Source organism: Ictalurus punctatus, chromosome 1, assembly GCF_001660625.3.
Source record: "Ictalurus punctatus breed USDA103 chromosome 1, Coco_2.0, whole genome shotgun sequence".
NCBI classification, from domain to species: Eukaryota; Metazoa; Chordata; class Actinopteri; order Siluriformes; family Ictaluridae; genus Ictalurus; species Ictalurus punctatus.
The window spans coordinates 4,444,139-4,471,447 of NC_030416.2; the positions used below are offsets into that span (position 1 = coordinate 4,444,139).

A 27,309-nucleotide genomic window follows, 5' to 3' on the forward strand; every position below is an offset into this window, starting at 1 on the left:
TGCTGTCCAAACTTTTCACACTTTTAAAGTCAACTGAATTAACTAGAGCACGTCAGCAGGAGTGTTCTGTTTTGTAGATAATCTGTAATATACTGTAGATACCAATATTTATTAATTCACCCCAAGAACCCAAAAAAAGGTGTATGCAAACTTGTCGATATTCAATTCAATTCAATTTTATTTGTATAGCGCTTTTAACAATGGACATTGTCTCAAAGCAGCTTTACATAAACATTTAAACACAGGATACAGATTTTAAGTGTGTGGATTTATCCCTATATTCTTCTTTTCATACTGTATATACATATAATTCTTATGAAATACTTGTATAGTTGGTCAGTGTTCTAAAACTACTATCAATACCCATAAAAAAACAGCGAAAATGCCTGTATAGCATCATCTTTCATATCATATCATGTCACCTGTTTTGTTTGAAACCCTCTCTTTCATTTTCCCAGCATCCCCATCTCCTTTTGTTAGAAACTCCTGAATACAGTCTGGAACAAAATGCCACATGTCGTCTTTTGTACTGTCATTCAAAAAGTATTTTCTTTCTGGAGGTACAAATCGCAAATTTGCACCCCGTGGGCTCTAATGGGAATGCATGGACGGTCTGTTGTATGCTGCACAGCTCGGCAGAATCGAGTCTGTCACCTCTGGTTGCACCTCCTGGGTTTTCAAATAATGCCGTGATGCATTTGTGTCAGCGTTCACGCCAAATGAAAGAATAATCAGGATTTCTAAAGACGTGGAAGCTTGAGGTTTTATGAACAGGCTAGGTTTTAAAACTGTAACAACTTACTAAGTAATTAGAAATTATATATATAATTATATTAGTTACTAATATATTAGATACTTACTAACTAATATAATATTGACTTAGTTTGGTTTCTTGTAATGTTTTGGAGAACCATTAAGAAAATAAATGTTCTGTCTCTAAACAGAGTTAGCGTTACCACCACAAAGTGGATTATCTTCCAATATCAGCATGTTTCATAGTGTTTTATTTCGTTTATACCGCAGTAATTTACTAACTACTTACCATATACTTACTTTTTTGTAAACACATCTGCTTACTGCAAAATAAAGTTCAACCAGAATTTTTAATTAATTAAAAGACAGCACATCATACTTTAAAACAAACAAACAAAAAAAAACATTTATAGTTACATTTAACGTTGTGGAACATCATGGGAAAGTAGTTAGTTCCTATTATCACATACATTATAACAGCTATAAACAGTCATTTTGTCACCAGTGTCTTATTTTCTCTCACTTGAAGTAAAAAAAAAAAAAAGCCAAAGACAATAAAGTTGTTTAAAATCAAGCTTGTCATGTTACTGAGAATACAGAAAGCTCAAAGATTTTCCTGTGTTGGAAAACATTAAAGTTACAGCTTTACCTCCTACTAAAAACGTAACGTTTCCTTGAAGAAAACTTCACCATATTAAATATTGGACTTTTTTTGTATTGAAACGGAGGTTGTTTTAAACAAAAACTGCTTCAACATGGGGTGTAACTGGCTCAGTGACATTAGCTTTTTCTGTGTAATAATTTCTGATTATTTGTGTGTGTGTGCGTGTGTGAAGGAGCAGGGTGGCGAGGTTACGCGTGAGCACATGGAGCGTCTGTACGTCTTTGCCCTCATGTGGAGTGTTGGTGCCCTCCTCGAGCTGGACGATCGGAGGAAGATGGAGAGCTGGCTGCGTCGCCATGACAGCATTCGTCTGGACCTGCCGGACGTGTCGTCCCGCGGCGAGGACACCATGTTCGACTACCATGTCACATCTGACGGTCCGTGCCTTAAAATAAACACGATTACACGCACTCTTTCTTTCACTGTCTCCTTACTGTTCGTTTTGTCACTCCGCCTCACACTCAACTCTTCTGTCTCTGTTGTGCTCCTTCTCTTTTTACTTCACACACAATCGTCATATATAGTCCCCTTCCAAAACTATTGGAATGGCGAGGCCAATTAATTTGTGCCTCACACCAAAGACATTTGGGTTTGGGATCAAAAAATGGATATGAGACGAGAGTTTAGTATTTCAGCTTTTATTTCCTGGTATTTACATCTAGATGTGTTAAACAACATAAAACATGCAACCTTTTTGTATCAGACTACCAAGCTTTTAGGCAAGCAAAAGTATAGGAACAGATACGTTTTGAAGTAAATTAAAGTAAATACCACTTATTATTTGTTTGCATATCTCTTGCTTGCAATAATTGCATCAAGCCTGCGACTCACTGACATCACCAAACTATTGGTTGCTTCTTTTGTGATGCTTTTCCAGGTTTTTACCACAGTTTCTTTCAGTTGTTGTATGTTTCACGGGGTTCTCCCTTCAGTCTCCTCTTCAGGAGATGAAATGCTGCTCAATTGGGTTAAGGTCTAAAACCTTCCACTTTCCCCCTGATAAAGTCCTTTGTTGTGTTGGCAGTGTGTTTTGGATTGTTGTCTTGCTGCATGATAAAGTTCCGCCTGATTAATTTGGATGCATTTCTCTGTAAATTATCAGACAAAATGTTCCTGTAAACTTCTGAATTCATTCTGCTGATACCATCATGAGTTCCATCATCAATAAAGATTTAGTCTTTTCCAGAAGCAGACATCCAAGCCCAAGCCATGACACTGGCTTGTCACTGGCATGACACACCATGCTTGACTGATCAGCTTCTAAGTTTTGGATTATGAGCAGATCCGTAATTTCGCCACACTTTGGCCTTTCCATCACTTCGGTAAAGGTTAATCTTGGTTCCAGAACTTTTGTGGCTCATCTCTGTATTTCTTTATGAATTTCAATCTGGTTTTCTGATTCTTACTGCTCATGAGTGAGTGGTTTGCATCTTGTGGCCTCTATATTTCTGCTCTCAAAGTCTTCTTCGAATGGTGGATACCTTCACCCCTGCCCTCTGGAGGTTGTTGATTATGTCACTAACTGTTGTTTTGGGGGTTTTCTTCACAGCGCTCACAATGTTTCTATCATCAGCTGTTGTTGTTTTCTTTGGTCTGGTTGTTAGTACACCAGTGGTTTCTTACTTTTACAGGACATCCAAATTGTTGTATGGCTCTGATACATTTTCCCTCTTTTCTCAGCTTCAAAATGGCTTGTTTTTCTCCCATAGACAGCTATCTGTTCTTCATGTTGGTTTATCCTTTTTTATTTTTAAAACAACAAATACAGTCTTCACAGGCGAAAACTGGGGCCCAAACCAATAGTAGACATTCAGAGCTATTAATTCTTTAAACAATCAATTCAGCAGGGCACACCTCATATTCTTCTTTTGATGTCAAACCCAAATGTCTTCAATGTGTAGCGAAAACAATAAAATTGGCCTTGCTGTTCCAATACTTTTGGAGGGGACTGTGTCCCATCAAAGTCCCCCCTTTTGTCTTTCGCTATAGATTCAGGATTTTCTGCCTTGTTTTCCACCCACAAACACTGTTTACCCTAAATCATACATGGGATATAAGTTTGTCAGCACAGACATAAGTAAGGAATTCAACAGGATGTGTGTTTTATTGTTGTGTTTTTTCCCCCTAACATAACGTATAACAGAATATAAATCATAAACACTCACCAGCCATTTTATTAGGATAATAAACGAATAATAACCCATGCAATTATCCAATCAGCCGATCATGTAAGCATGATAGCACGTAGGCAGCAGTACAATGCCTAAAATCATGCAAATACAGGTCAAGATCTTTTGTTAATATTCACACCACACATCAGAATTTGATCTTGGTGATTGTGGCATGATCGCTGGTTCCAGAAGGACTGCATTGAGCTGCTGATACATAATTGGCTGATTGGATAATTGCATGAATGATTGTATATAATCAGCATATACTATTAAAAACAATGACGGTCATTCTTCATTGCTCTCTTTATCTCTCTTGCTCGTGTATCTATTTGGTCTATTTATCTGTTTTATTTTATGCTTGACCAATTAGCTCACCACCAATGAAAGTGCCAAAAATACATTTTATACAGTCAGAATTTATAATCAAATTACGTCTGAACCTGCTTTCTTGTTTTCCTCGTTATTGTTTATAGTTAAGGTGAAGTGAAGTTTATAGAAATAAGGTGAAGTGTTTCAGTCCTGTCAGACTGTCTGTGTTTGAGATGAGTCAGCTTTGTTCAGGCACAAATTGCATATTCCTGAGGCTAATTTGGACTTTAAATTGGCTAAAATGGACTTTGATGACTTGATTTGATGTTGGTTCATATTTAATACTACTTAATGACTCTGAGTCTTTGTGCAGGCAGATGACTGGGTGGTGAAAGTTGTCAGAATGTCTCTTGTTATAATGTTTCTCTTTTGAAAGTTCAAGTCAGGCTAGTCTTCTTGTTTTTAGGGTAGGGTTATTTGGGACTATGATTCCCATGACTTTTTCTTATTTCTGCTCCTGTTCAGGGAAGCTGCAGCTAGTTTGGCAAGTGCAAATTTTATTGAGTATGGTTTCTCCTATGCCTTCTGGATCTGTTTTACCTGCCAGTTCCCTTCTCCTTGTCTCTTCACTCCCTGCTGTTTTGTATCTCTTTCAAACTTCCATCTAATACACCCTTTCCCATTAAATGCCTGGCCCCTTTTAAAGGATCTTGTCTCTACTCTTGAATTGTTGCCTTTCTTTCCTTAAATAACATTTCATTCTGACTTTGAGCATATATCTCAGGTTAGTTTTATGGTTTTTAAGCTTTCATCTATGCCTGCTCATAGCTAATCCCCACCCCACACATACAACCAAATTGTACAAATGGCACATTTTAGGTCAACCAACAACTTTTTTTTAGGATCATTGTTTTAGTGTTGACTTGGATTGAGTTTGCTTGTTCCTTGTTTCACTCATTTGCTGTTTGGCAAATTTACTTGTAAAGAATCAGACAAGGACACTGTCTTACATATACAGTGCTGGACTGGCTATACCTGCCTCTGGTGATCCATTGTTAATTGGTAGGGACTATTTGCAAATTGATCATTGAGGGGTATTGGGGTAAGGCTTTTGAATACTAACAATTGTTATCTCATTAAACCAGTATTGCTATCATAGCCGTATCCCTCATACTGTTATTTTTATATTCCCTCATCATACCAGTGTCTCCACTTATCATAGTATTTTGTCATATCAGTATTTCCATCTTAACAAGGTATTCTGTCATACCAGTATCTCCATCTTGCAAAGGTATACCATCATACCAACATCTGTACCTCTCATGGTATACCAGTGTCTGTACAACATCAAAGTATTTTATGTACTTCAGATTGAGCTCATAATTTGAGTTCAAAGCTTTATTCCATTGGTTTGTATTTTTAGGTCAGTGGGTCCACTGGAGCTCTAGCGTAGAAGAGTACATCTATCCACCAGACTCAACGCCAGATTATGGCTCCATCCTGGTGCCCAATGTGGACAACGTGCGCACAGACTTCCTTATTCAGACCATCAGCAAGCAGGGCAAGGTGAGAGAAGCTTAACAAGGGTCTCCAATAATGAAACTTGGTCTAACATTGTTTCCATCAATATTATTAATCAAGACGAAGATACAATATATATTGACTAGATTAAAATCCTTTTTAAAACAACTTTTTCTTCATGTCTTCCAGGCCGTGCTCTTGATTGGAGAGCAGGGTACGGCTAAGACGGTCATCATTAAGCGCTTCTTGTCCAAATATGACCCAGAATCACACACCACTAAGAACCTCAACTTCTCTTCAGCTACCACTCCGCTTATGTTCCAGGTTCCTGTCCTTTTTATTTTTTTGCTCACTTTTTGAAATATTCATTTCACTGACAGTGATTACACAAAAGAAGGAAACATGAGATATTCGGTTTAAAGGTTTAAACCACAAATGCTAGATATGATTACAAATAAATTGTATTTCTTTAAGAAAAAAAAAAACATTAACTGCCAGGTAATACTCATTACCTGGACAGTTAGAAAAAAATAGCATTGAGCCTTGCTGATATTGGCCACAGGTGTTGGGATTGATTTTGTTGGAATTTTTTATTGAATTTTTTATTGGGATTTTAATTGGTTATTTATGGGTTGCCAGCGCTCTGTGGAGAGCTACCTAGACAAGCGGATGGGTACCACATATGGCCCGCCAGCAGGCAAGAAGATGTCCATCTTTATTGATGACATCAACATGCCTGTCATCAACGAGTGGGGTGACCAGGTATGCTATGGGATACTTCAGTGAAAACCTTACACGGCATTCAAATATCTCAGAATTTTCACAGATGTAACGGTACATATGGCATTTTAAAATTCTTTAGTTTATTCTAATGTCTAATTCAGGAGGTTCGTCAGTTTTGCAACCAGTTATGACAAAAACATCAGTCAAGGTTGTACTTCTTCTCCAGAAACAAGCGAAAGAGATGAACATATCTACAAATTGACAATTTTCTACTACACAGATTATTTATAGATGAGTGAGGTTTTGTTTGATAGACAAGCCTGTACTGGTACTGAGATATACTGGTACAACAGTACGTTACATTTCGGTACGCAGTGTTAAATAACCCGTTAGGCATGACTTGATAAGCGTAGTGTCTTTTAATAGCTATAATGCTGTCTTTTATTCATTCCCCTCCCTTTTTCCAATCAATTGGAATTGGCACTTCAGAGATTTAACCTACTATGTATGGTGGTGCCACTCACCTATTAGATTTCTGCTGGAAAAATATATACATAGCTTAGGCCATACAAAAATGACAACTGTAGATATGGCATGACTTATGCAACTCTGCTTAAGGGATTTCTAAAGCAGGGAAATAAATTCATACTGTAGAATGTTTTCTCCTTCTCTAAAGGTCACGAATGAGATTGTACGCCAGATGATGGAGCAGAAGGGCTTCTATAACCTGGAGAAACCTGGCGAGTTCACCAACGTGGTGGACATCCAGTTCCTGGCGGCCATGATTCACCCCGGTGGAGGACGCAATGACATTCCCCAGAGGCTCAAGAGGCAATTCTGCATTTTTAACTGCACTTTACCCTCCAACGCCTCTATCGACAAGATCTTCGGTCAGTATGTGCAACATTTATAATTGTGTAGGTTTGTGAGAATAAGAGCTTGCCTTTAGCTAACACTAGCGATAGGATGCCTGACAGCAACTCAAGCATAACATAAATGATGGAAAAAAAAACCCAAAACACGCTCCGTTTTAAGCTGATAAACTTAAATGCTCATTAACACCATAGCTATTGTGCATATGTTGCTAATATTGTATAATATATTTACATTTTTGAGCTGAGTTCCTCGCACCATAACACTAACACAACATTCAACTTCATAATATAGAAATATGGGAACAGGGGAGCCTTGGGATGCTCAAAAACAGCTTGAAATTGAATGACATATTTGGCGAGAATTTACAGTGGACTATATGTCAACGTCCCTAATAAGGCCAAATCAAGAGACAGGTGAGAGGGAGATAATTGGTTGACAGTGACAGGTAAAAACTAATGAAAATGGGCACAAGTAAACAGGTACAACTGACACAATGGTATCATTTTATACAACTAATTAAATGAAATGTGTTCACAATTTCTATAAAGACTACTTGAATATCTCAGTCTCAGAATTTAATAAAGGTTTCATATCTTGTCCTTGTTGCTGCGAATTCATATAATTACATATTGATCGGTTCTCACTGTTCTGCATGTTTATACTCCTGGCCTTGAACTCAGATCATTATATTGAAGGCCTTCGTCTTATTATCTTTTAGAAATTGTTTTTCAGCCATGACCCCGCAGCCCTTCATTCTCCACCATTTCGTAGATCCACTGTGGTTGCTTCAAGTCCTATTCAATGATTTATGAATGCTTTCGCCATTTTTCTATATAAAACCAGGACCCTATCAGACAGTGTCACACTCTCTTTTTGTCTGTGTATAACCAGACAGGATATTATGCAATCACATCTATAAAGCATTGAGACATTGGTGTTACAGATGGGTTTAAGAAAACAGCAGACAAAACAACATCCTGAATATCCTGTAATGTCTAACGAGGTTCCGATCTTGGCTCGCGCTTTCATGCACAACACTTAAAAGCTCCTTTATATACTTAGGCTTGTGCATGTATCTGCAGTCTACAAGTCATATCTCATTTTCAGTATGGTTAAATCCAGAGACTGACACGTTTTATGATCGATTTTATGCCTCACAACCATTTCTACATTTATTTCAAAGTTGTTTTTACTTCAGACTTTTGAAACTTTTAATTATGGCAACGATTGTGTTTAATGGTATTTTTAACTGTCTGTGTATTGCTTTATATCGATTTCCTGCTTTGTGTAAGTAATCAACCATCTGTCACTGTCTGTCTCTGAATACTCTTTTTGTTTCTCGCCCATGGCGGTTGATGACAAAGGGAATTTAAATATGTGCAACCCCATATTGATAGCTCATGGAAGTGGCAACAAAATAGTTCCTGGGGACTGTGAGCAATTTAAAAAGAATGTAATATTTTCAGAGTTAATGCAAAATGCACTACGTAAAACTCAGTAATTCATTTATTTGGGCAAATCTAAGAATCGGTGTGAGAGTCCATAATGGAGGTCAAAACATAGACAGACAACATCAAACAAGAATAAGCCATAATCTTTGTCAAAAACAGGCAATGAAAAACAAGGTCTGAAAAACAAGGCTTGAACTAAAATGAACTGATTTCATGATAAGAATTCACAACAATACTGTACATGATACAACAGGGTATTCATAGACAAACACTGAACAGGCGATCACAATAAGGTAACAAAAACAAAGACAGGACTAAAACAGAAACAAAAGCAGATGGGGAACCCAAAACAAAACGCATGATGCGAAGGGGGTATTTCTGCCAGATTTGCATTTATTTAAGATATTTGTGAATGGCGTCAGTAATTTTCACATCTTTGAGATGAAATATTATTTTGCAAAAGATGTCTTAGTAGAGGATCTTTAAGTATCTCTTTTCCTACTAAATTGTACACAAATGACAGTCAAAACAAACCAGACAGAAGTATACAAAGCAATTTCGAGTAGTGTCAAGGGCAGCGTGATCCAATCAGGAGCTATGGAACAGTCTTAACGAGTGTTTACACATGCAATCCTCACTGAAAAAACTTATTTTTCGGCAATCTTTGCTAATGATTTAATAAAGGGTGTCAGCTACTCATGTAGCAATCACTGTGAGACATAATTATCTGCTAAAACCTTGCTGGCACCAGTAAAAACCTTAAATTTAGCCTTCACAACAATGTTTTAATTTTCTTTCACACACTATTTCTGTTTTAAACAGGAGTGATTGGGACGGGTTACTTCTGCTCCCGCCGTGGTTTCTCCGAGGCTGTGAGGAACACTGTTGTCCATCTCGTACCCCTGACCCGCCGCCTCTGGCAAACCACTAAGCTGAAGATGCTGCCCACGCCGGCCAACTTTCATTACATCTTCAACCTACGTGACCTTTCCCGTATCTGGCAGGGCATGCTGAATGTCACGGCTGACGTGGTCCATTCACCCAATGTAATGTCTGATACCAAGAGTTTTTACTAAAGACCAAAGCATTGTTTAAATTACATGTTCACACAGTGATAAACCCTGATTCATTATGCATACGATAAGCAAACATTTAGATATATTACACTTTCACAAGTATTTCTCGGATTAAAATTATACTTAGTTCTTGATGATGACTGATGGAAAAAGAACTTCAAATAGAGAATACGCTTAGCATCAAGGCATTTAGGCTGATACAAATGCCAATGACGTAAACTCCAACAGTTAAACTGGTGAAATTCATGGTAGATAAACTTACAGACTATTGACAGTTTATTTTTACCAAATCCAGTAGCCTGGTTGGATGGCTGAAGAAGTAAGGATTGCAGAAATTAACAGAAAAATGATAGGGAAAAGCCATGATTCAGTGGCAATTCATCCTCTCTGCCCAGTACTAGAAACAGGAAAAAACAGGATAGGATATGACATGATAGGATAGGATAGCATGGGAAGATATGGTATGGAATATTCTGGGATAGTATAGGCTCAGCTCAGATATGATGGAATAGGATAGAATAGGATAGCATGATATGGGATAGAATATATTGGGATAGTATTAGTTCAGCTCATATAAGATGGGATAGGATAGCATGATATGGGATGGAATGAATTGGGATATGATCAGATAGGATGGGGTAGGATAGGACAGGATAGAATGGAATTTCTATACAAAAATCAGCTACACAATCAACAATACCTTAGTTCTCAGTGAGTAAGCCAATGGCCAGTGGCATTGACAGCACCATATAATGGAGATAATGAGAAACTTTGGGAAAAGCCATGAAGCCATGGCCAGAACTGCACATAAGATACTCATTATCATGAAGCATTATCGCCAGTTTTAGCTTTTATCATTGACCCCTGATTCACTCTTCATCCTGAAGGTCCTTCTGCGTCTATGGAAGCATGAGTGTAAACGCGTAATTGCCGACCGCTTCACGAGCCCCGACGACGTGGACTGGTTTGACCTGACACTGGCCGACCTGGCACAGCAAGAGCTGGGTGACGATGCCCGCACGGCTGTGGAAGTCGGGGCAGATGCCTACTTTGTGGACTTCCTCCGGGATGCACCTGAGGCTACAGGTACCACCGGAACCAGACAGAAAACCATCAGAATCATTTTGCTGGAAACAAATGCGATCCACAATCTAGTAAACATTCTGCTTTTTATCACTGTCTGATTTTGAGAATGATCGCTTTAATTAGACGGTTTCAACTATGATGAATTGTGTTTGAGCAGGGGAGGAACCTGAGGAAACCAGCTTCGACATGCCGAAAGTGTACGAGCCCATCGTTTCCTTTAGTGACCTGTGCGAGAGACTGAACATGTTCCTGGACTTGTACAACGAGAGCATCCGAGGAGCTGGCATGGACCTGGTGTTCTTCACTGATGCAATGGTCCACCTGGTCAAGGTACACAGAAGCACCCAGATCTTGGAAACCTTGTCAAAATAACTCAAAAATGGTGTGTTTGTGCTTGTTCTAATATAGTATTGTTTCGAATTCATATTGCCTTTCCCATAATCTATGACTACCACCCAGTCCCAACCCCCAGTGTTTTATTCTTCACTTAAAAGTTATTTAAATGCAACCTACGAAGCTATCTTAATGATAATGATTATTTATCACTTATACATTAGAACACAGTGAAATTCTTTTTTCTTCACATATCCCAGCATGTCAGGAGGTTGGGGTCAGAGCGCAGGGTCAGCCATGATACAGCACCCCTGGAGCAGAGAGGGTTAAGGGCCTTGCTCAAGGGCCCAACAGTGGCAGCTTGGCAGTACTGGGACTTGAACCCCCGATCTTTCGATCAGTAACCCAGAGCCTTAACTGTCAAGTCACCACTGCCCCCATATTGCTCATCTGGATTGCAAAAAATGTTCTACAGCCCACATTTTCGTATGCCAACAAGCAACTGTCACACAGGATTGTTGGTTATGACTTGAATTGAAATCTCTCTCTCTCTCTCTCTCTCTCTCTCTCTCTCTCGGTCAGGTCTCTCGGATAATCCGGACCCCCCGCGGGAATGCACTCCTAGTCGGTGTAGGCGGTTCAGGCAAGCAGAGTCTGACGAGACTGGCATCTTTCATCGCTGGCTACAAAACTTTTCAGATCACGCTGACACGGTGAGGCAGCCGTCACACACACCTGCTCTATTATTAATCCCGTTTCCATAGGCCGTTTAAATGATTTAGTACTTAAAAATATTCGCTGTAGGCTCGAAAGAATATATGAGAAAATGAAAAAAAAATTAGACAGGAAATCTAAATAAATCTAAAGAAAACAGATAAACAGAAACACAGTAATTGGCAGTTTTCTATATTTATTTTAAATACAATGTAATGTAAAAAAAAAAAGTTTAAAATAGCTTATGGAGTTAATTATAATGAATTATGCAGTTTAAAATGGTAGAAAAAAATAATACAAATTATATAGAATTAAAGAATGCACAATAAATGTGAAAAAAGCTCATAAAATACAAACCACACACAGATAGGGATTTGTAGATATCTTTATATAGAACGAAAAACTACTCAGAAATACCGTATGTAGAAATGACAGAAAAATGACTCAGAAACTGCCAGAATTGTAGAAAATGTTTGAAATAACCAGTATTTAGTACAGTGTACAGAATATTCAGACGGATTTCAGTTTCACACATATGTTTTTCATCAACTGGTTAAAAATGTGTATTTATATCGATGTGAAAGAGGTGATGCAGCATGCAAATTGGCCAAGATTCCTGCTGAAGTGTGAGTGTTATAAAGATGTGTGTGTGTGTGTGTGTGTGTGTGTGTGTGTGTGTGTGTGTGTGTGTGTGTTCTCTTGGGAGAAAACAGATGGCTTTCAGCTTGTTCCATCCAAAACGCAGACTGCTCACGATTCTCAGCAATCACAGTGTCTCATCACATCATGTTCCAAAACGCGTGTGCACACACACACACACACACACACACACACACAAAGGGGTATGCCTTGTGAATAGGTGAAAAAAAAGTAATAAAAATAAAAATGGGATGGCAGATGTGAAATTAGTGGGAAAAAAATAGCACATTAAATGTATTTACTGTTGGGGGGGGGGTAGAAAAATAATAAATAAAAAATATATATATATATATATTAACCCTATCTCTACATACACACTACATAAAATTTATGAAAAATTGAAAAACATTTTCAGTACAATAATGTTGAGAAAAATTAAAAAGAAAAAGCAGTAAATATTAAAAAAATAATTAAGAAAATTAACAAAAATTTGGTTTGCAGTACATGGGAGATGTGTGTTTACTACAGAAACAAAGTAAAGGTAAAAAAAGAGTGTTGATAATAATGCTAAAAAAATATAAAGTAAATATAAGTAAATATATTTGTAATTAGAATTTATACTGAATGTAGAAGAAAACAAAACGTTACACAGTAAATGGAAAACATATAAACTATTAGGATGGGTGCAGTGGCTTAGTGGTTAGCTTCGCATGTCCAGGGCTGGGGGTTCAAATCCTACCTTTGCCCTGTGTGTGTGGAGTTTGCATCATCTCCCCGTGCTTCGGAGGTTTCCTCTGGGTACTCTGGTTTCCTCCCCCAGTCCAAAGATATGCGTTGTAGGCTGATTGGTATTTCCAAATTGTCAATAGTGTGTGAATGTGTGCACGATTGCGCTGTGCGATGGGTTGGCACTCCATCCAGGGTGTCCCCCGCCTTGTGCCCCGAGTTTCCTTGGATAAGCTCCAGGCTTCACCCTGACCTTGTGTCTGATAAGCAGTATAGAAGATGGATGGCTGTAGCTGACATCTACTGCATTGATAGAATAAAAGTGTGTGCATGGTGAACTGTGATGGATTGATGTCCCAGTCCAGGGTGCGTTCCTGCCTCACACTCAGTCCCAGTGATAGGCTCCAGATCCACCAGGACCCTAATTAGGATAAAACGCTTCCTGAAGATGAATGAACGAATATGAAAAATAACTTCTAAAATGGTACATAAGCTATAAAAAAATTTTTTCACCATGTGCAGGTCGTATAACACTCCTAACCTGATGGAGGATCTGAAGGCGCTCTACAGGACGGCGGGGCAGCAGGGACGAGGCGTTACCTTTATCTTCACTGACAATGAGATTAAAGACGAAGCCTTCCTTGAGTATATGAACAACGTGCTCTCGTCTGGAGAGGTCTCTCGTTCTCTCTTTCTCTCTCTCTCTCACACACACACACAATACTTTCTAACCATCCCACAATTTCAGCGTCCTGTTGCCACATTCATAAACCCTGAGGTGATAGATGGTGACCCTATTCTTAAACACATCATTCCAGACACATATCCTCTAGCACACTTCACTCACACACACATACTGATGACATTCTGAGAAAAAGACATAGGGAGAATTTAGAGATGAAGAGAGAAGCCAAACAAAGAAGTGATAGTCTGAGGGTTGAAGCCCCCAGGGAGTGATCTGTTTATCGTCTCGCAACCCTGGCTGCATCAACCGTGTTCCCTCAAGCCTTTATCATTAATCAGGCAATTAAACACTGAAAGAGCTTGTAATGTACAGCATTGGGTGAAAGTCAAGCTGTTTTTTTCCCCTCATTTATCAAACACTAATGTGATATGGTAATTATTTCAGATTTTATTCAAGTGTTACAAGTGTTATTTAAACCAACCAGTTTAGTTAAATGTTGCTTCAAATTATATTTTTCTCACAATTTTGTGCTTTTACTTGGACAGACCAGCCCGGAGACCACACCTCTTTTACTAAGATTGACAGACACAAAGGTTATTGCTTATTTTACTGGGACAGGCAGACCAGCCTTGCCTCCTTTGCTGAGACTAATAGACACTTGGGTCAGTGCTCTTTCACTGAGACTTATAGAGGTCACCCTTCCTTCACTAAGCTCAACAGAGGCCATGCCTCCTTCACTGAGTACGTGAAGCACTGAGGCCATTGTCCATGTCACATGTACTGGGACTGAGAGGCACAGACCCCATGCCTCCTTCCCTTCCTTCACTGGGACTGAGAGGCACAGACCCCACATTTCCTTTACTACTTCCACTAGAACTGACAGGCACAGAGCCCTGCATGTGATTCAATTGTGTATATGACTAGTTCAATAAACATGGCGTTCTCTGCAGGTATCCAACCTTTTTGCACGTGATGAGATCGATGAGATCCTCAGCGACCTTGTGCCAGTCATGAAACGGGAGTTTCCCCGGCGACCGCCCACCAACGAGAGCCTGCGTGACTTCTTTATGAGCCGCGTAAGGCAGAACCTGCATGTGGTGCTCTGCTTTTCACCAGTGGGAGAAAAATTCCGCAACAGAGCGTTAAAGTTTCCTGCCCTCATCTCGGGATGCACCATGGACTGGTTCAGCCGCTGGCCTAAGGATGCCCTTGTTGCAGGTCTGCTAAGAATTATATGTGCACACCACTGCACTTAAGTGTTAAATTGCTTATATTAAACAAATATATGCCTATTTAACACACTTTTATGTGATACTTCAGCATGGAATGGGAAGGGGAAGAGATACAGATGGGGTAGAGATGGAGGTAGAATCTATGATGAGGTACACAGAAAGCAGAGATGGAAATAGGACTTGTTAAATATGAGCAAACAAGGCTGTGAAATATTGTTGTTATTGTTTAACCTTTTGATCTTTTGTTCAGAAAATGCAACAATTATTGGCACCCTTTTAGTCAATACTTTGTGCTATCTCCCTTTGCCAAGATAACAGCTCTGAATCTTCTACTATAAAGCCTGATGAGGTTGGGGAATACATGGTAAGGGATCTGACACCATTCCTCCATACAGAATCTCTCCAGATCCTTCGAACGCTGGTGGACTCTCCTCTTCCATTCACTCCACAGGTTTTCTATGGGTTTCAAGTCAGGGGATGGCCATGGCAGGACCTTGATTTTGATGTATGTTTTGAATCATTGTCCTGCTGGAAGATCCAACCACGGCTCATTTTAAGCTTCCTGGCAGAAGCAGTCAGGTTTTTATTTAATATTAGTTGACATTTGATTTGACATTTGAGTCCATGATGCCATGTGTCCTAACAATATGTCCAGGTCCTCTGGCCGAAAAACAGCCCCAAAACATTAAAGAGCCAGCATCATATTTAACCGTGGGCATGAGGTACTTTTCCATATGGCTACCTCCCTGTGTGCTCCAAACCACCTCTGGTGTTTATTGCCAAAAAGTTTTATTTTGGTTTCATCTGACCATAGAACCCGATCCCATTTGAAGTTCCAGTAGTGTCTGGCAAACTGAAGATGCTCGAGTTTGGTTTTGGATGAGAGTAGACGCTTTTTTTCTTGAAATCCTTCCAGACAACTTGTGGTGATGTAGGTGACTTCAGACTGTAGTTTTGGAGACTTTCTGACCCAAAGACACAACTAACTTCTGCAGGTCTCCAGCTGTTATCCTTGGAGATTTTTTGTCCACTTGAACCGTCCTCTTCACAGTGCATTGAGACGATATAGACACACATCCTCTTCTAGATTGATTCATAACATTTCCAGTTGACTGGAACATCTTAATTAATGCCCTGATGGTGGAAATGGGCATTTTCAATGCTTGTGCTATTTTCTTTTAGCCACTTTTCATTTTGTGAAGCTCAACAACCTTTTGCCGCACATCACAGCTATATTCCTTGGTCTAACCCATTGTTATGAATGACTAAGGGAATTTGGCATATGTGTTACCTCATATTTATACCCCTGTGCAACAGGAAGTCATGGTTGAACAATTTCCTGATCCTAGTCACCCAAGTGTACTATTTTTTTTTTTTTTAATGTAAATGGGAATATACTTCAAACATATTTTTTCTCATATGAATTCATAGGGGTGCCAATAATTGTGGTACACATATATTTAACAAAGATTATATATATATATATATATATATATATATATATATATATATATATATAAACCTTTGTTATGTTTGCAATTGTTTGATATCCATGAGAGCAGAGTATTTTTGTGAATCTTTTGAACAAATTATCAAGAGGTTAAACAATAAAGATAATTTTTCACAGCCTTCTTTGCTCATATTTACCAAGGGTGCCAATATTAGTGGAGGCCACTGTAGGCATTGGTTGGGGAAACATAAGGGTCCAGTGGTGAATGGGGACAGAGATACGGCCTTTGGGTGCATGGCGTGTGGACAAGTCCTTTTGGGATGGGCTGGAAATATTGATACAATAGGTAGGTATAGGTTGGAGATATAGATTGTGCCTACTGGGATAGGGTGGGGATAGTATGAGACCTATGGTGGTGGAGTGGGGTACAGGATAGAGCCTATAAGAGTGGGGAGGGGACAGGGATTAAATCTGCAAGGAAGTATTTGGGCCTTTTTTAGTCGGGATAGGGATGTTGGTGCCTGAAAGAACGAATTGGAGACAGAGAATAGTGAATAGAAATATGCCCTACAGGGATGGTATTTGCATAAATGGTATAATGTGAAACTGAGCAATGAAGTAGTCTGAACAACTCAGACATGTTCCTGAAAATTGTGGACTTTAAAAGGGTAACTGAGAGTAAGCAATTGCCTGTTTGATCTACACTCTTCAGCTTCCTTTATTACCAGCAAATGGTTTTTCATTTGTCCCCAGTCTCCACTGTGAAGTGGACAAATAGGACCATTGAGAATTTTGTGCAATTGGACAGGTCTCAATTTATCCAAGGGCAGAAATGAATGACAATTATGGAGACTGGCACGGCAGTAAGCCTAAGGGTGTCAATACTAGATTGGGCTGATTGTTGGATAAATTGAGCCTTTGCTACGTACATTTTCTGTTCTTGCTTTTTAGTTTCAAACTTTCTTTTTTTGAGTTCTAATAATCCTTTCAGACTCTCTTCTCACTCTATAAAATGTAACCCCAAACTGACACTAGTGCCTGCTTGAAGGAGTGAGAAAGAAGGCATGTGCTTTCCTTGACAGCAATAACAGTATAGTTTATGTTAATTTACAATCAGTTTTTTATTAAACTATATACAAGGTTTACAGTGCCTTCTTGGCAAAGTCTTGATTTGTCCCTCCAGGGTATCATCTACTGTACCTAGTTTTAGTTAAACTAGTAAAGTAACCTAACAGCCAGCAAGATGCCAATAGGAAATGGATAAAAATGAAAACATTGACAACTGGTTTTGTATCTTTTTTTTTTTTTTCCAGTTTCCGAGCACTTTCTATCCACGTACGATATCGACTGCTCGCCGCAGGTGAAACAGGAAGTGGTGCAGTGCATGGGTTCCTTCCAAGATGGTGTAGCTGAAAAGTGTGTAGAGTATTTCCAGCGATATCGGCGCTCGACCCATGTCACGCCAAAGTCATACCTCTCCTTCATTCAGGGCTACAAGGGCATCTACAAGGAGAAGCATTCCGAAGTTCAGACCCTCGCTAACCGGTACTCACTGCAAAATTATTACCCCTGATGTACAAGAATTTATTAATAAAATGGTTTACAGTAGGGCACAAATGTTCTAATCAAGAGTCCTTGATACTTCTTAACATTCTATACATGGCAGTATAAGGTCACTTGGCTAGACTTTCATTTATCTAAATAAATGGAAACATTTTTTATGTGTAAATATCTAGCCAATGGCAGTGACTACCCGTGGGTCCAAAAGAATGAATCCGATCTGATCATGTGACCCTAGCTTGCTTGATTAGACCAGTTATGAGTCATTATTTGAAGATTGGTTAAGCAAGTAAGTCGAATCAGTTGTATTGAAAAAATTATCATTGCAGCCAGAGCAAATTTCAGAATTATATAAGTGAAAAACTACAGTAAAAGTCAAAACAAAACAAAACAAAAAAGGTGTGTTTTGCTGCCACAGTGGGCTCCATGTACAACTTACTCCACAAACCCATATCTATCCAAAGGACCCTTGAAGAAACTTTTTATTTCTTCACTTTTATGACATATGAATTGTTTTGTGGAACAATTCTAAAACATTCCTGATAGGGTTTCCTGAATTCTTTCCAGGATGAACACTGGCCTTCAGAAACTGAAAGAAGCCTCTGAATCGATCGCTGCTCTCAGCAAAGAGCTGGAGGTGAAGGAAAAGGAGCTGCAGGTTGCCAACGAAAAGGCTGACATGGTATGAATGTGCAGGTTACTAAAGCTCTGTCAAACTTTTCTATACAAATGTTTACAAAAGGTCAAACAAGAACCTCCCGAGAAGACACGTTCATGCATTCATTTATTCATTCTGGATAGAAATAGAGAAATAAATGATCAAATTAAGGCATTCTAGGACACACGCAGGGTTTGTGAGAAAATCAGAATCTCGTCTTCCACACCAGCACACTTACTTCAGTTCTGTTTAGATTGGTACCATATTTCAGGCCAATGCTATTGTTACCCAGCTAATTAGTTGCTTAGCAAATGTTACCTCTGTGGCAGTAGGCATTTGACTCTAAGACCTAGATAACTATATGTTATGCTAACTACTGTATATTTAAGGAATAAAACACTTGTTAATGAGAAACGCTGGAAAGCATGAAGTCCTCTGTCCTGAAGACAGATTTCACTGATTATACATTCTCCTTTCTGAGTTTCCGAGAGCTTATTTTTCAATTCTATTTAGTTTTTCAGTTCCATTTTTTTTTCAAGGTTCACAAATTCATGACACTAGAGTTCACTTAAATACTGTCATGGTTTGCCTATGATGCTGTACTTAACCCAACCTCGGGAACCAAAAGGAAACATTTTCTCTCTTTTTCTAATAAAAGCAGCAGTCAGATATTAATACTAGGTCTATAGAGGTCCTGTGATTACAGTACGTGTGCTTGAATTGGATTCTGCCCGCCTGTAAGTTGCTTTGGATGAAATGGTCTGCCAAGGGAATAAGGGAATGTAGTTTCTTCTCTACTCCATCTTTCAGCATGGTGATTTTGTTTCTGTGGTGCAGAGCCAAGGTGAACGGACCCTGTAATGTAATAATGTATACGTTGAGAAAGGAGCTAAACTAAAAGACTTTAATAAATCACTGAAATGGACTTTCCAGCGAGTCCTACATATAAACGTTAGATGGTGGATTATTTCACATTTGAGGTGCACTGTTGGCATTGTGTCGAGGTCTCAGAACTGCTGCCATGAAAATAAATGTAGTATACATCTTGTAGTGTAAAAATGTATTTATTTATTCATTGGTACATGTATTTATATAAAAAAAAAAGAGTGCGTTATTAAAAAAAAAAACAATGAAAACAAACTCTAACCCAAGACCACAGCCAAAAAGTTAAGACCACATGGTCAAAGGCCCTTTTCGTCACGCCTGGGTTTTAAACTCACAACCATGTTACTAGGACACAACCTTTACCTTGGAGCTAATAGGGTTGGGCAGCGTCTAAAATCATTGTCAGCATGGACTGCTTTTAAGGTACTATTAGGGGTCCAAGCACAGAAAGTGTTGGAACCCTTTTGTTTTTTCTAGAGTTTTTTTTTTTTTATCCACTTCTTTTTCTCCCGTAAAACAAGTCATGTAGACCAAATCGTAAGCTGTAGAGGCATGAAATCTGGTCAATAGGTAGTATGCCAGTTACAGTAGTACTACTTCATGCTAATCAGGCAAGTTGAAAGAGCCCAGTCAGGCTAATGGTGGCACTATAATGCCACATTGTACATTTTAGGCCATATCTTGAGAACCTAGAGACAAAGGCTTAGAGACAAAATTACAGGGTTAATGTTAATGTTAAGCTTTCTAAGCAACATGACCACCACATGCCAATCAATTTGGTTTACTCAAATAGCTGTAACTCATGAATGGTTGCATGGATTCGCACGAAATGTGAAAATAACTGCTAAGAAAATTTTTGGGGCAGGGTAATCGGTTGTAGGCGGAGTTAAGTTCAAAGGAACGGTTTCCTTTTCTTAGGAACCGAATTCCTGCCAAGCTGAAAGTTTGTGTACTGCATCATGGTACTGCATTACCATCATTAGAGGCAATATTTGTAAAGAGTGTTTGGACCCCGCAGATCACTGCTTACAGCTACATTTATTATTATTATTATTATCACTATTATTATTATTATTATTATTATTATTATTATTACCTATTAGACTAACAGGTATAGTTTAATTTATAAAATTCTTTTAATGAACACAGTTTTACAAATGAATTAAAACAAAGTCATGAAAATCAGATCAGCTGGCGTTGATGCAGTGCGTCACTTTAAAATGAACATTCTTTTTTATGTTAGTAAGTATGCGTTGCTCCAGACTCACCATCTGTATTATTAACGACTAGCACCTGACATCAGTTAGTACTTTGTTGACCTCAAATGTATATCTTGTCGCCGTTTATCTCCGGCAGGTGCTGAAGGAGGTGACAGTAAAAGCTCAGGCAGCCGAGAAGGTCAAGGTGGAGGTGCAGAAGGTGAAGGACAAAGCGCAGGCCATCGTGGACAGCATCTCTGCAGACAAGGCGGTGGCTGAGGAGAAGCTTGAGGCAGCCAAGCCGGCACTGGAGGAGGCAGAGGCGGCGCTCCAGGTCAGATTCAGGCTCCTGATGAACAATTAAAAGTACGAATAGGTGCAATACTGGAATAAGTAAAAAGAAGGGAAGAAACAAGAATGAAAAGAGGAAGAATGAAATGAGAGAAGAAAAGAAAAGAGGGTAAAACAAGAAAAACAAGAGGAGATAGAGAGCAGCATAGCTGTGTGTGTGTGTGTGTGTGTGTGCGCGCGTGTGTTTTCCAGATGTTTTTTTTTCCAGGTCAGATTCAGGCTCCTGATGAACAATTAAAAGTACGAATAGGTGCAATACTGGAATAAGTAAAAAGAAGGGAAGAAACAAGAAGGAAAAGAGGAAGAATGAAATGAGAGAAGAAAAGAAAAGAGGGTAAAACAAGAAAAACAAGAGGAGATAGAGAGCAGCATAGCTCTGTGTGTGTGTGTGTGTGTGCGCGCGTGTGTTTTCCAGACCTAACTCACCTCCATAAACCCCCCCAGAGTCTCCCCCATGTATGAGACACATCCTATATATTCATATCTATCTATCTATCTATCTATCTATCTATCTCTCTCTCTCTCTCTCTCTCTCTCTCTCTTTCTTATATTTATAGAGACAGATACATAGACTGACACATACCAGTTTGCGTTAACATAGTGACTTTTATAGCTGACAGTTTATGTTTATCCTCACCTCCCTCCCTTTATTTCCTCTCTCGTTCCATTTGCTGTATTGTATAATCAATTACCACTACATGCCCAGAGTTCAGAAAGTCACCGTGGAACTTTCTCGATCTACCCGTCTCTGCAGACGATCAAGCCATCGGACATAGCGACAGTGCGTACTTTGGGCCGCCCCCCTCACCTCATCATGCGCATTATGGACTGCGTGCTGCTGCTCTTCCAGCGGAGACTGAACTCCGCGAAGCTGGACACTGAGAGGAACTGCACAACTCCATCATGGCAGGAGTCGCTCAAGCTCATGACCGCCGGGAATTTCCTGGGAAGTCTGCAGGTACACCTAACTGTGAGAATAGAAATGAAAGAATAAATAAAACGGACTAAAATCTTTTACAAGACATATAGCTATTTAAATTATTTTATTTAAATAATTCAGTGATTGCTTTTCAGTGTGGCACGACTTCAGCACAGTGATGAAAGTGAAACGCAATGCAACAAGGGTTTAAACCGAAGTCAGTGTTTAATTCATTGTGTTTCATTAAAGAGACACACAATACAAGGAAGCTTTTGCTTTTAAGCATGGAATGTTTTCTGTATATCACTAATGGAAAACAATACAGTTTGTGCATTATATTTCACATGAACAGACTTGCACAATGAAATACAAGGAAGTAGTGTACACAATAATCAACACTGACACGCAACGCATTGTTGATTGTAATTGAATGAAGAGACAAAGCAACGTAAGAACAATACAAAGCAAAACATTTCGCTTTTAAGTGTGGCATATTGTCTGTATTGTGCCACATGTGTATTGCATTTCATGTTTTCCCACCAGCGTGATTGTTTTTCTGCCTGCCACAGAACCTTCTCCCTCCCACACTGGGGCGACGGAATAATCTGGTGAAAAATCACATTTACACAGCTTTTTTTCTCCTTATCCCAGATGTAGTCGTTCAGCTTGACATGTTTTGTGTCTCTTATGTTTGTTTAGTTAGCTTAGCACTGGAGCTGCAAGCTTCAAATAAATAAAAATAAAATCGGGCTTTCAAATTGATAAGGCGAGCACACACTCAGAGCTGAAGTGTTTAAAGTTGCTAGGCATGAAATCACTGAAATACAGAAGCTGATGATTTAAGCAGCTATCGCAAAGCCGTTTAGTCCTAAGGGCACAATGATGAACCAAATTAAACAGAACCATTATGTATATTAACTTTTACCTGAGATGTTGGTTCAATACTATAAGAACTTCGATATATTTGTTTACAGATCATTTAAAGGCACAGTGATGATACAAATGACACAGAGGCATTATGAATAATAACTTTTACCACCTAAGTGCTGATAAATTACTACAAAAAGACAGAAAAGGCACAATGACAGTGCAGAGGACATTGAACCAATAACTTTTACCTCAGATATTTTTGGTAAATTACTGTAAAAAAAAAAAAAAAAAAGTGTCCTGTTTACAGATCATTTAAAGGCATAGTGATGTTACAAAGGTACAGTGGTAATTTTACCTCAGGTGTGTTGGTAAATGAAGCCACAAAAGATCATTTAGAGTCACAATGGTAGTACGATTGACACTGACCCAGATTAAATGTTGACTTTTACCTCAGATATGTTTTATAAATTACTTTAAAAAGACTATCCTGTTTACAGATCATTTAAAGACACAGTGATGGTACAAACTACACAGAACCATTTTAAATATTAACTTTTACCTCAGATGTGTTCATAAATAACTATTAAAAGACTCGAAGTCTGGTTTATATGTAATTTAAAGGCACGTGACAGTACAAACGACATGGACCCAGTATGCGTATTGACTTACCTCAGATGTGTTTTGTTAATTACTATAAAATGTAAATGACTCTGTAAAATCTTGTTTATAGATAATTTAAAAGGCACAGTACAAACTACACTGATTTTTTTTTTTAATATTACCTCAGATATGTTCATAAATAGCTATGAAAAGACTCTATCAAGACCTGTTTATAGATCACTTAAAGGCACAGTGATAAGAGACATGCCATTGACCCAGTATGAATATTTTACTTTTACCACAGTGTTTTGTAATTACTATAAAAAAAGATACAGTGACAGTACAAACTACACAGAACCATTTTTAAAATGAACATTAACCTCCAATTTTTAGTAAATAACTATTAAAAAATTAAATTAAGTCACGTTTGCAAATAATTTAAAGGCATAGTCATGGTACAGACTGCACAGAACCACATTACATATGAACTTTTACCTCAGAAGTGTTATAATATTAGTGTTTAAAAGACTCCCTATCAATTAAATGACCTTGTAATTACAGTTAGCATTGACCACAATAATGAATCTCTTTGGGCTTTGCGTACTGAAAAATGGCAACAATCTAAGATTTTCAACTTCCGGAATTGTAATACAAGAATTGACAACACGTGTGTAATCTTTTAATTAAAAAAAGGGTGACCATGTCGGTTGACTGCAGTATTGTATGTCTCACCCCAAAATAATTTTGCATAATTACTCTTCCAAATCCTCGCATTGTTTAGCATCATCATCATCATCTCACCTTTAAGTTCAAAGTAAGATTGTGTCATCATCATCCACATCTATTCCTTCTTTAAGTCTCATTTGGGATGCGGAGCCAAAGTACGGAATGAGACACCAAACTACACTGAAGAACGAAGTGTTCCAGTGTTTAGTTACATGGTTAAGCTTTGTAAAATCACTGTGATCACTTGAGACAGATATTTAGGGAAAATGCTGTATTTTGGGTGAAGCAGACCTCCACTACTTGTTTGCCAGTGTAAAACTAATATGGCGAGCCTGATGAGCTAGAACTGTGTAAATACTGAATGTAGTCTTGTGTTATCATGTTTACTGCAGCTTGTTTGAACTAAACTGCATAATCGCATGTCTGCAGCAATTCCCTAAAGACACCATCAACGAGGAAGTAGTGGAGCTGCTCATCCCTTACTTTGATATGGCCGACTACAACATCGAGACAGCGAGGCGAGTGTGTGGAAACGTGGCAGGCCTCTGCTCCTGGACCAAAGCCATGGCCTCCTTTTTCGCCATTAATAAGGAAGTGCTGCCTTTAAAGGTGAGCCAGTGCCCACCCTCCATTTCTTATACTCCTTCCCACAAAACATAACCATGTAAAAAGAACAGATAACTAAAATTATATTATTATTATTATTATTATTATTATTATTATTATTATTAGTGTTTACACTTTAAGAAAAATCCATTTTAACAAAATGGAGGCATGTTTACAGAAATCCAGATGCAGATTCCCTAATAAGCAAGCTAATGGAGACAGTGCCGAGGAAAAATTCATTGAGGCGACATGAGGAAGAGACATTTAGAAAGGATTTGAAAGGGAACCCGTCCTCTTCTGAGTTCTGAGCTAGAAGGATGATAAATAATTATACAGGTGTAGAAGGGGAAAAAGGCGAACAATACTGAGTGTGTTTGCAGGATGTTCAGTATGAGCACAGGACAGACTTTATGATTACAGCAGCAGTTTTTAGGTACAAATCTAAAGTATGCAGGCGAGATGATCCGTTTCTACGCTTTTAGGCTATTTCAGTCACTCTCTCATGACTCTCTTTCAGGCTAATCTGGCGGTGCAGGAGAACAGATTGACCATCGCTAATGCGGACCTGCAGAAAGCTCAGGCCGAGCTGGATGAAAAGCAAGCCGAGTTGGACGTGGTGCAGGCACAGTACGAGAAGGCCCTGATGGAGAAACAGGTCTTTATCTATAGTATAACCAGTTATTTGTAAAGTAATGAGCAGACTACTTTCCCCAAAGGTCTTAATAATTCCCAGCTATAATACGTGCTCTCCTTGTAAGATCACATGGCCAGATAATGGGCGCCAGTGAGAAGTGCTTCATATCATATCTTCTAGAACACTTTATTTTGTGCAGTAAAAGCTTGGCTTTAAAAAAAAGCACATTCATTAACGTTATTAACGACAACAAACAGATCGACTCTTCTCAGGTGCACGTATCATATGCCAATACTTTGTTTGCATTCCTGCATGACAGTGTGTAAATCTCTCCTGACAAAACAAACGTCTTGTTGACGGGACGCCTTCACAGCGTGTTCTCTCGCGAATTAGATGAGGGTGGTCGCGGGGCATAATCAGCCGCATTAGCGTCACAGTCATTAGCCGATAATTGTGCGATTAACAGCCACTGGCTGACTGGTCTTGCAGCATTGATTTGAAATTACACGTATTTGCTCTTCAGGGAGCAGCAGTTGTCTTTTGTGAAAGAACAAACACTGAATTTGAAATTGAATCTTCTCTGTAATTACCGAAGGTGCCCGATTGAACCAAGCCTAATTATCGAAATCATGCTCATTATCTATAGCAGGTGTCGTTTAGGTCATCATCTACTAGAGAAGTTTGGCGTCTTGAGTTTTGCTCAGGCGCTTTGAAGCTGACGTAGTAGCACACATCCAAGGGAAGCTTATGGCCAGCAGTTTAACACGTAAAGCATAAAAAGAATCAATGACATCATTTAGTGCATCCAGCCTCCATGTGAATGAGTTGTGACTATGGGAATGCTAACTTGTTAGAACTAGTGAATTAAAACCCTGTGATTTATCTTGCAACTGGAAGCTCTGATAGATTTGAGAACTTCAGATTTGAAATGATCACACACTTGCCTCAAACCATGTCAGGGGGTGTGGCCTAAAGCGTGAAGTTGGAATTTTATGTTAGAAGCAGTTTGAATGATGATATGTCTCTGATATTTTATAACTCAATCCATATTTATATACAAATAATGTTACTGGTCCAAATGATATCTCTTGCTGTTAGATTTGGGTATACAAAGCTAAACTGATCGCTATAAGCATCCTTAACACATTAAAATGTTATAGTCTGTAATATGAATATGTCTTTCTGGCCCGTAGACGTTACTGGAGGACGCAGAGCGTTGCAGACACAAGATGCAGACGGCTTCCAGCCTGATCAGTGGCCTGGCTGGAGAAAAATCTCGCTGGACCGAACAGAGCAAAGAATTTGCTGCTCAGACGAAGAGACTCGTCGGTGCGCTTTTCATTTAGCAGCAGTTCACTCAATCGTCTAATTTGTTGCAGGAGACTGGAAGGTTGCCAAAGTGTCTGAGAGTCCTTAAAGGTCTAACTGGGGTTGTGCATTATAAGGGCTAGGATTTGCTGCTAGCAATGAATGTCAAGTCCATTCACTTTCTTGAAAATAATAAAGATAGGATTTTATTAAGTAATTGTAGGTGTTCAGAGTGAGTACTTAAGTGAAATATGGTAAACCAGAAAAATTGGCACCCTTCATGCAAATGAGTGAGTGAGTATATTGAATAACACATTCAATCAATGATAATTTAATGAATTTTACAAATGAATTTGGTCGCAATTATTTTAAATATTCTTTCTGGATGGCAGTTGTGTTGCTGCATATATGTTCATGGGAGAAAAAAATATTTAAATACTTTTTTTGATGTTAGTTTGTGTTAAAGGGAAGGAAAGTATTTCTGCCATTGGAAAACTTCATTCATTTTACCTCACTAATCAAATGTTTTAGATCAAGTGGTTTTTCCACAAACGTTTTACCAAATATGTGTGGGATCGAAATAA

At 38.8% G+C, this 27,309-nt stretch overlaps 1 protein-coding gene across 1 annotated transcript in view; it reads left to right on the forward strand.

Moving 5' to 3' along the window:
- The window catches only part of dnah5 (dynein, axonemal, heavy chain 5), a 106,280-nt gene that overhangs the window by 55,326 nt on the left and 23,645 nt on the right, over positions 1 to 27,309 (forward strand). The window contains exons 46-63 of the mRNA XM_053679503.1: positions 1,590 to 1,794; positions 5,321 to 5,463; positions 5,608 to 5,742; positions 6,058 to 6,180; positions 6,818 to 7,031; positions 9,291 to 9,514; positions 10,432 to 10,630; positions 10,788 to 10,960; positions 11,546 to 11,676; positions 13,565 to 13,718; positions 14,678 to 14,945; positions 17,723 to 17,954; positions 18,537 to 18,651; positions 20,869 to 21,045; positions 21,817 to 22,020; positions 24,607 to 24,786; positions 25,301 to 25,438; positions 26,611 to 26,746. Coding sequence (XP_053535478.1) covers positions 1,590 to 1,794; positions 5,321 to 5,463; positions 5,608 to 5,742; positions 6,058 to 6,180; positions 6,818 to 7,031; positions 9,291 to 9,514; positions 10,432 to 10,630; positions 10,788 to 10,960; positions 11,546 to 11,676; positions 13,565 to 13,718; positions 14,678 to 14,945; positions 17,723 to 17,954; positions 18,537 to 18,651; positions 20,869 to 21,045; positions 21,817 to 22,020; positions 24,607 to 24,786; positions 25,301 to 25,438; positions 26,611 to 26,746 — 3,151 coding nt within the window. The remainder of the gene's footprint in view (positions 1 to 1,589; positions 1,795 to 5,320; positions 5,464 to 5,607; positions 5,743 to 6,057; positions 6,181 to 6,817; positions 7,032 to 9,290; positions 9,515 to 10,431; positions 10,631 to 10,787; positions 10,961 to 11,545; positions 11,677 to 13,564; positions 13,719 to 14,677; positions 14,946 to 17,722; positions 17,955 to 18,536; positions 18,652 to 20,868; positions 21,046 to 21,816; positions 22,021 to 24,606; positions 24,787 to 25,300; positions 25,439 to 26,610; positions 26,747 to 27,309) is intronic.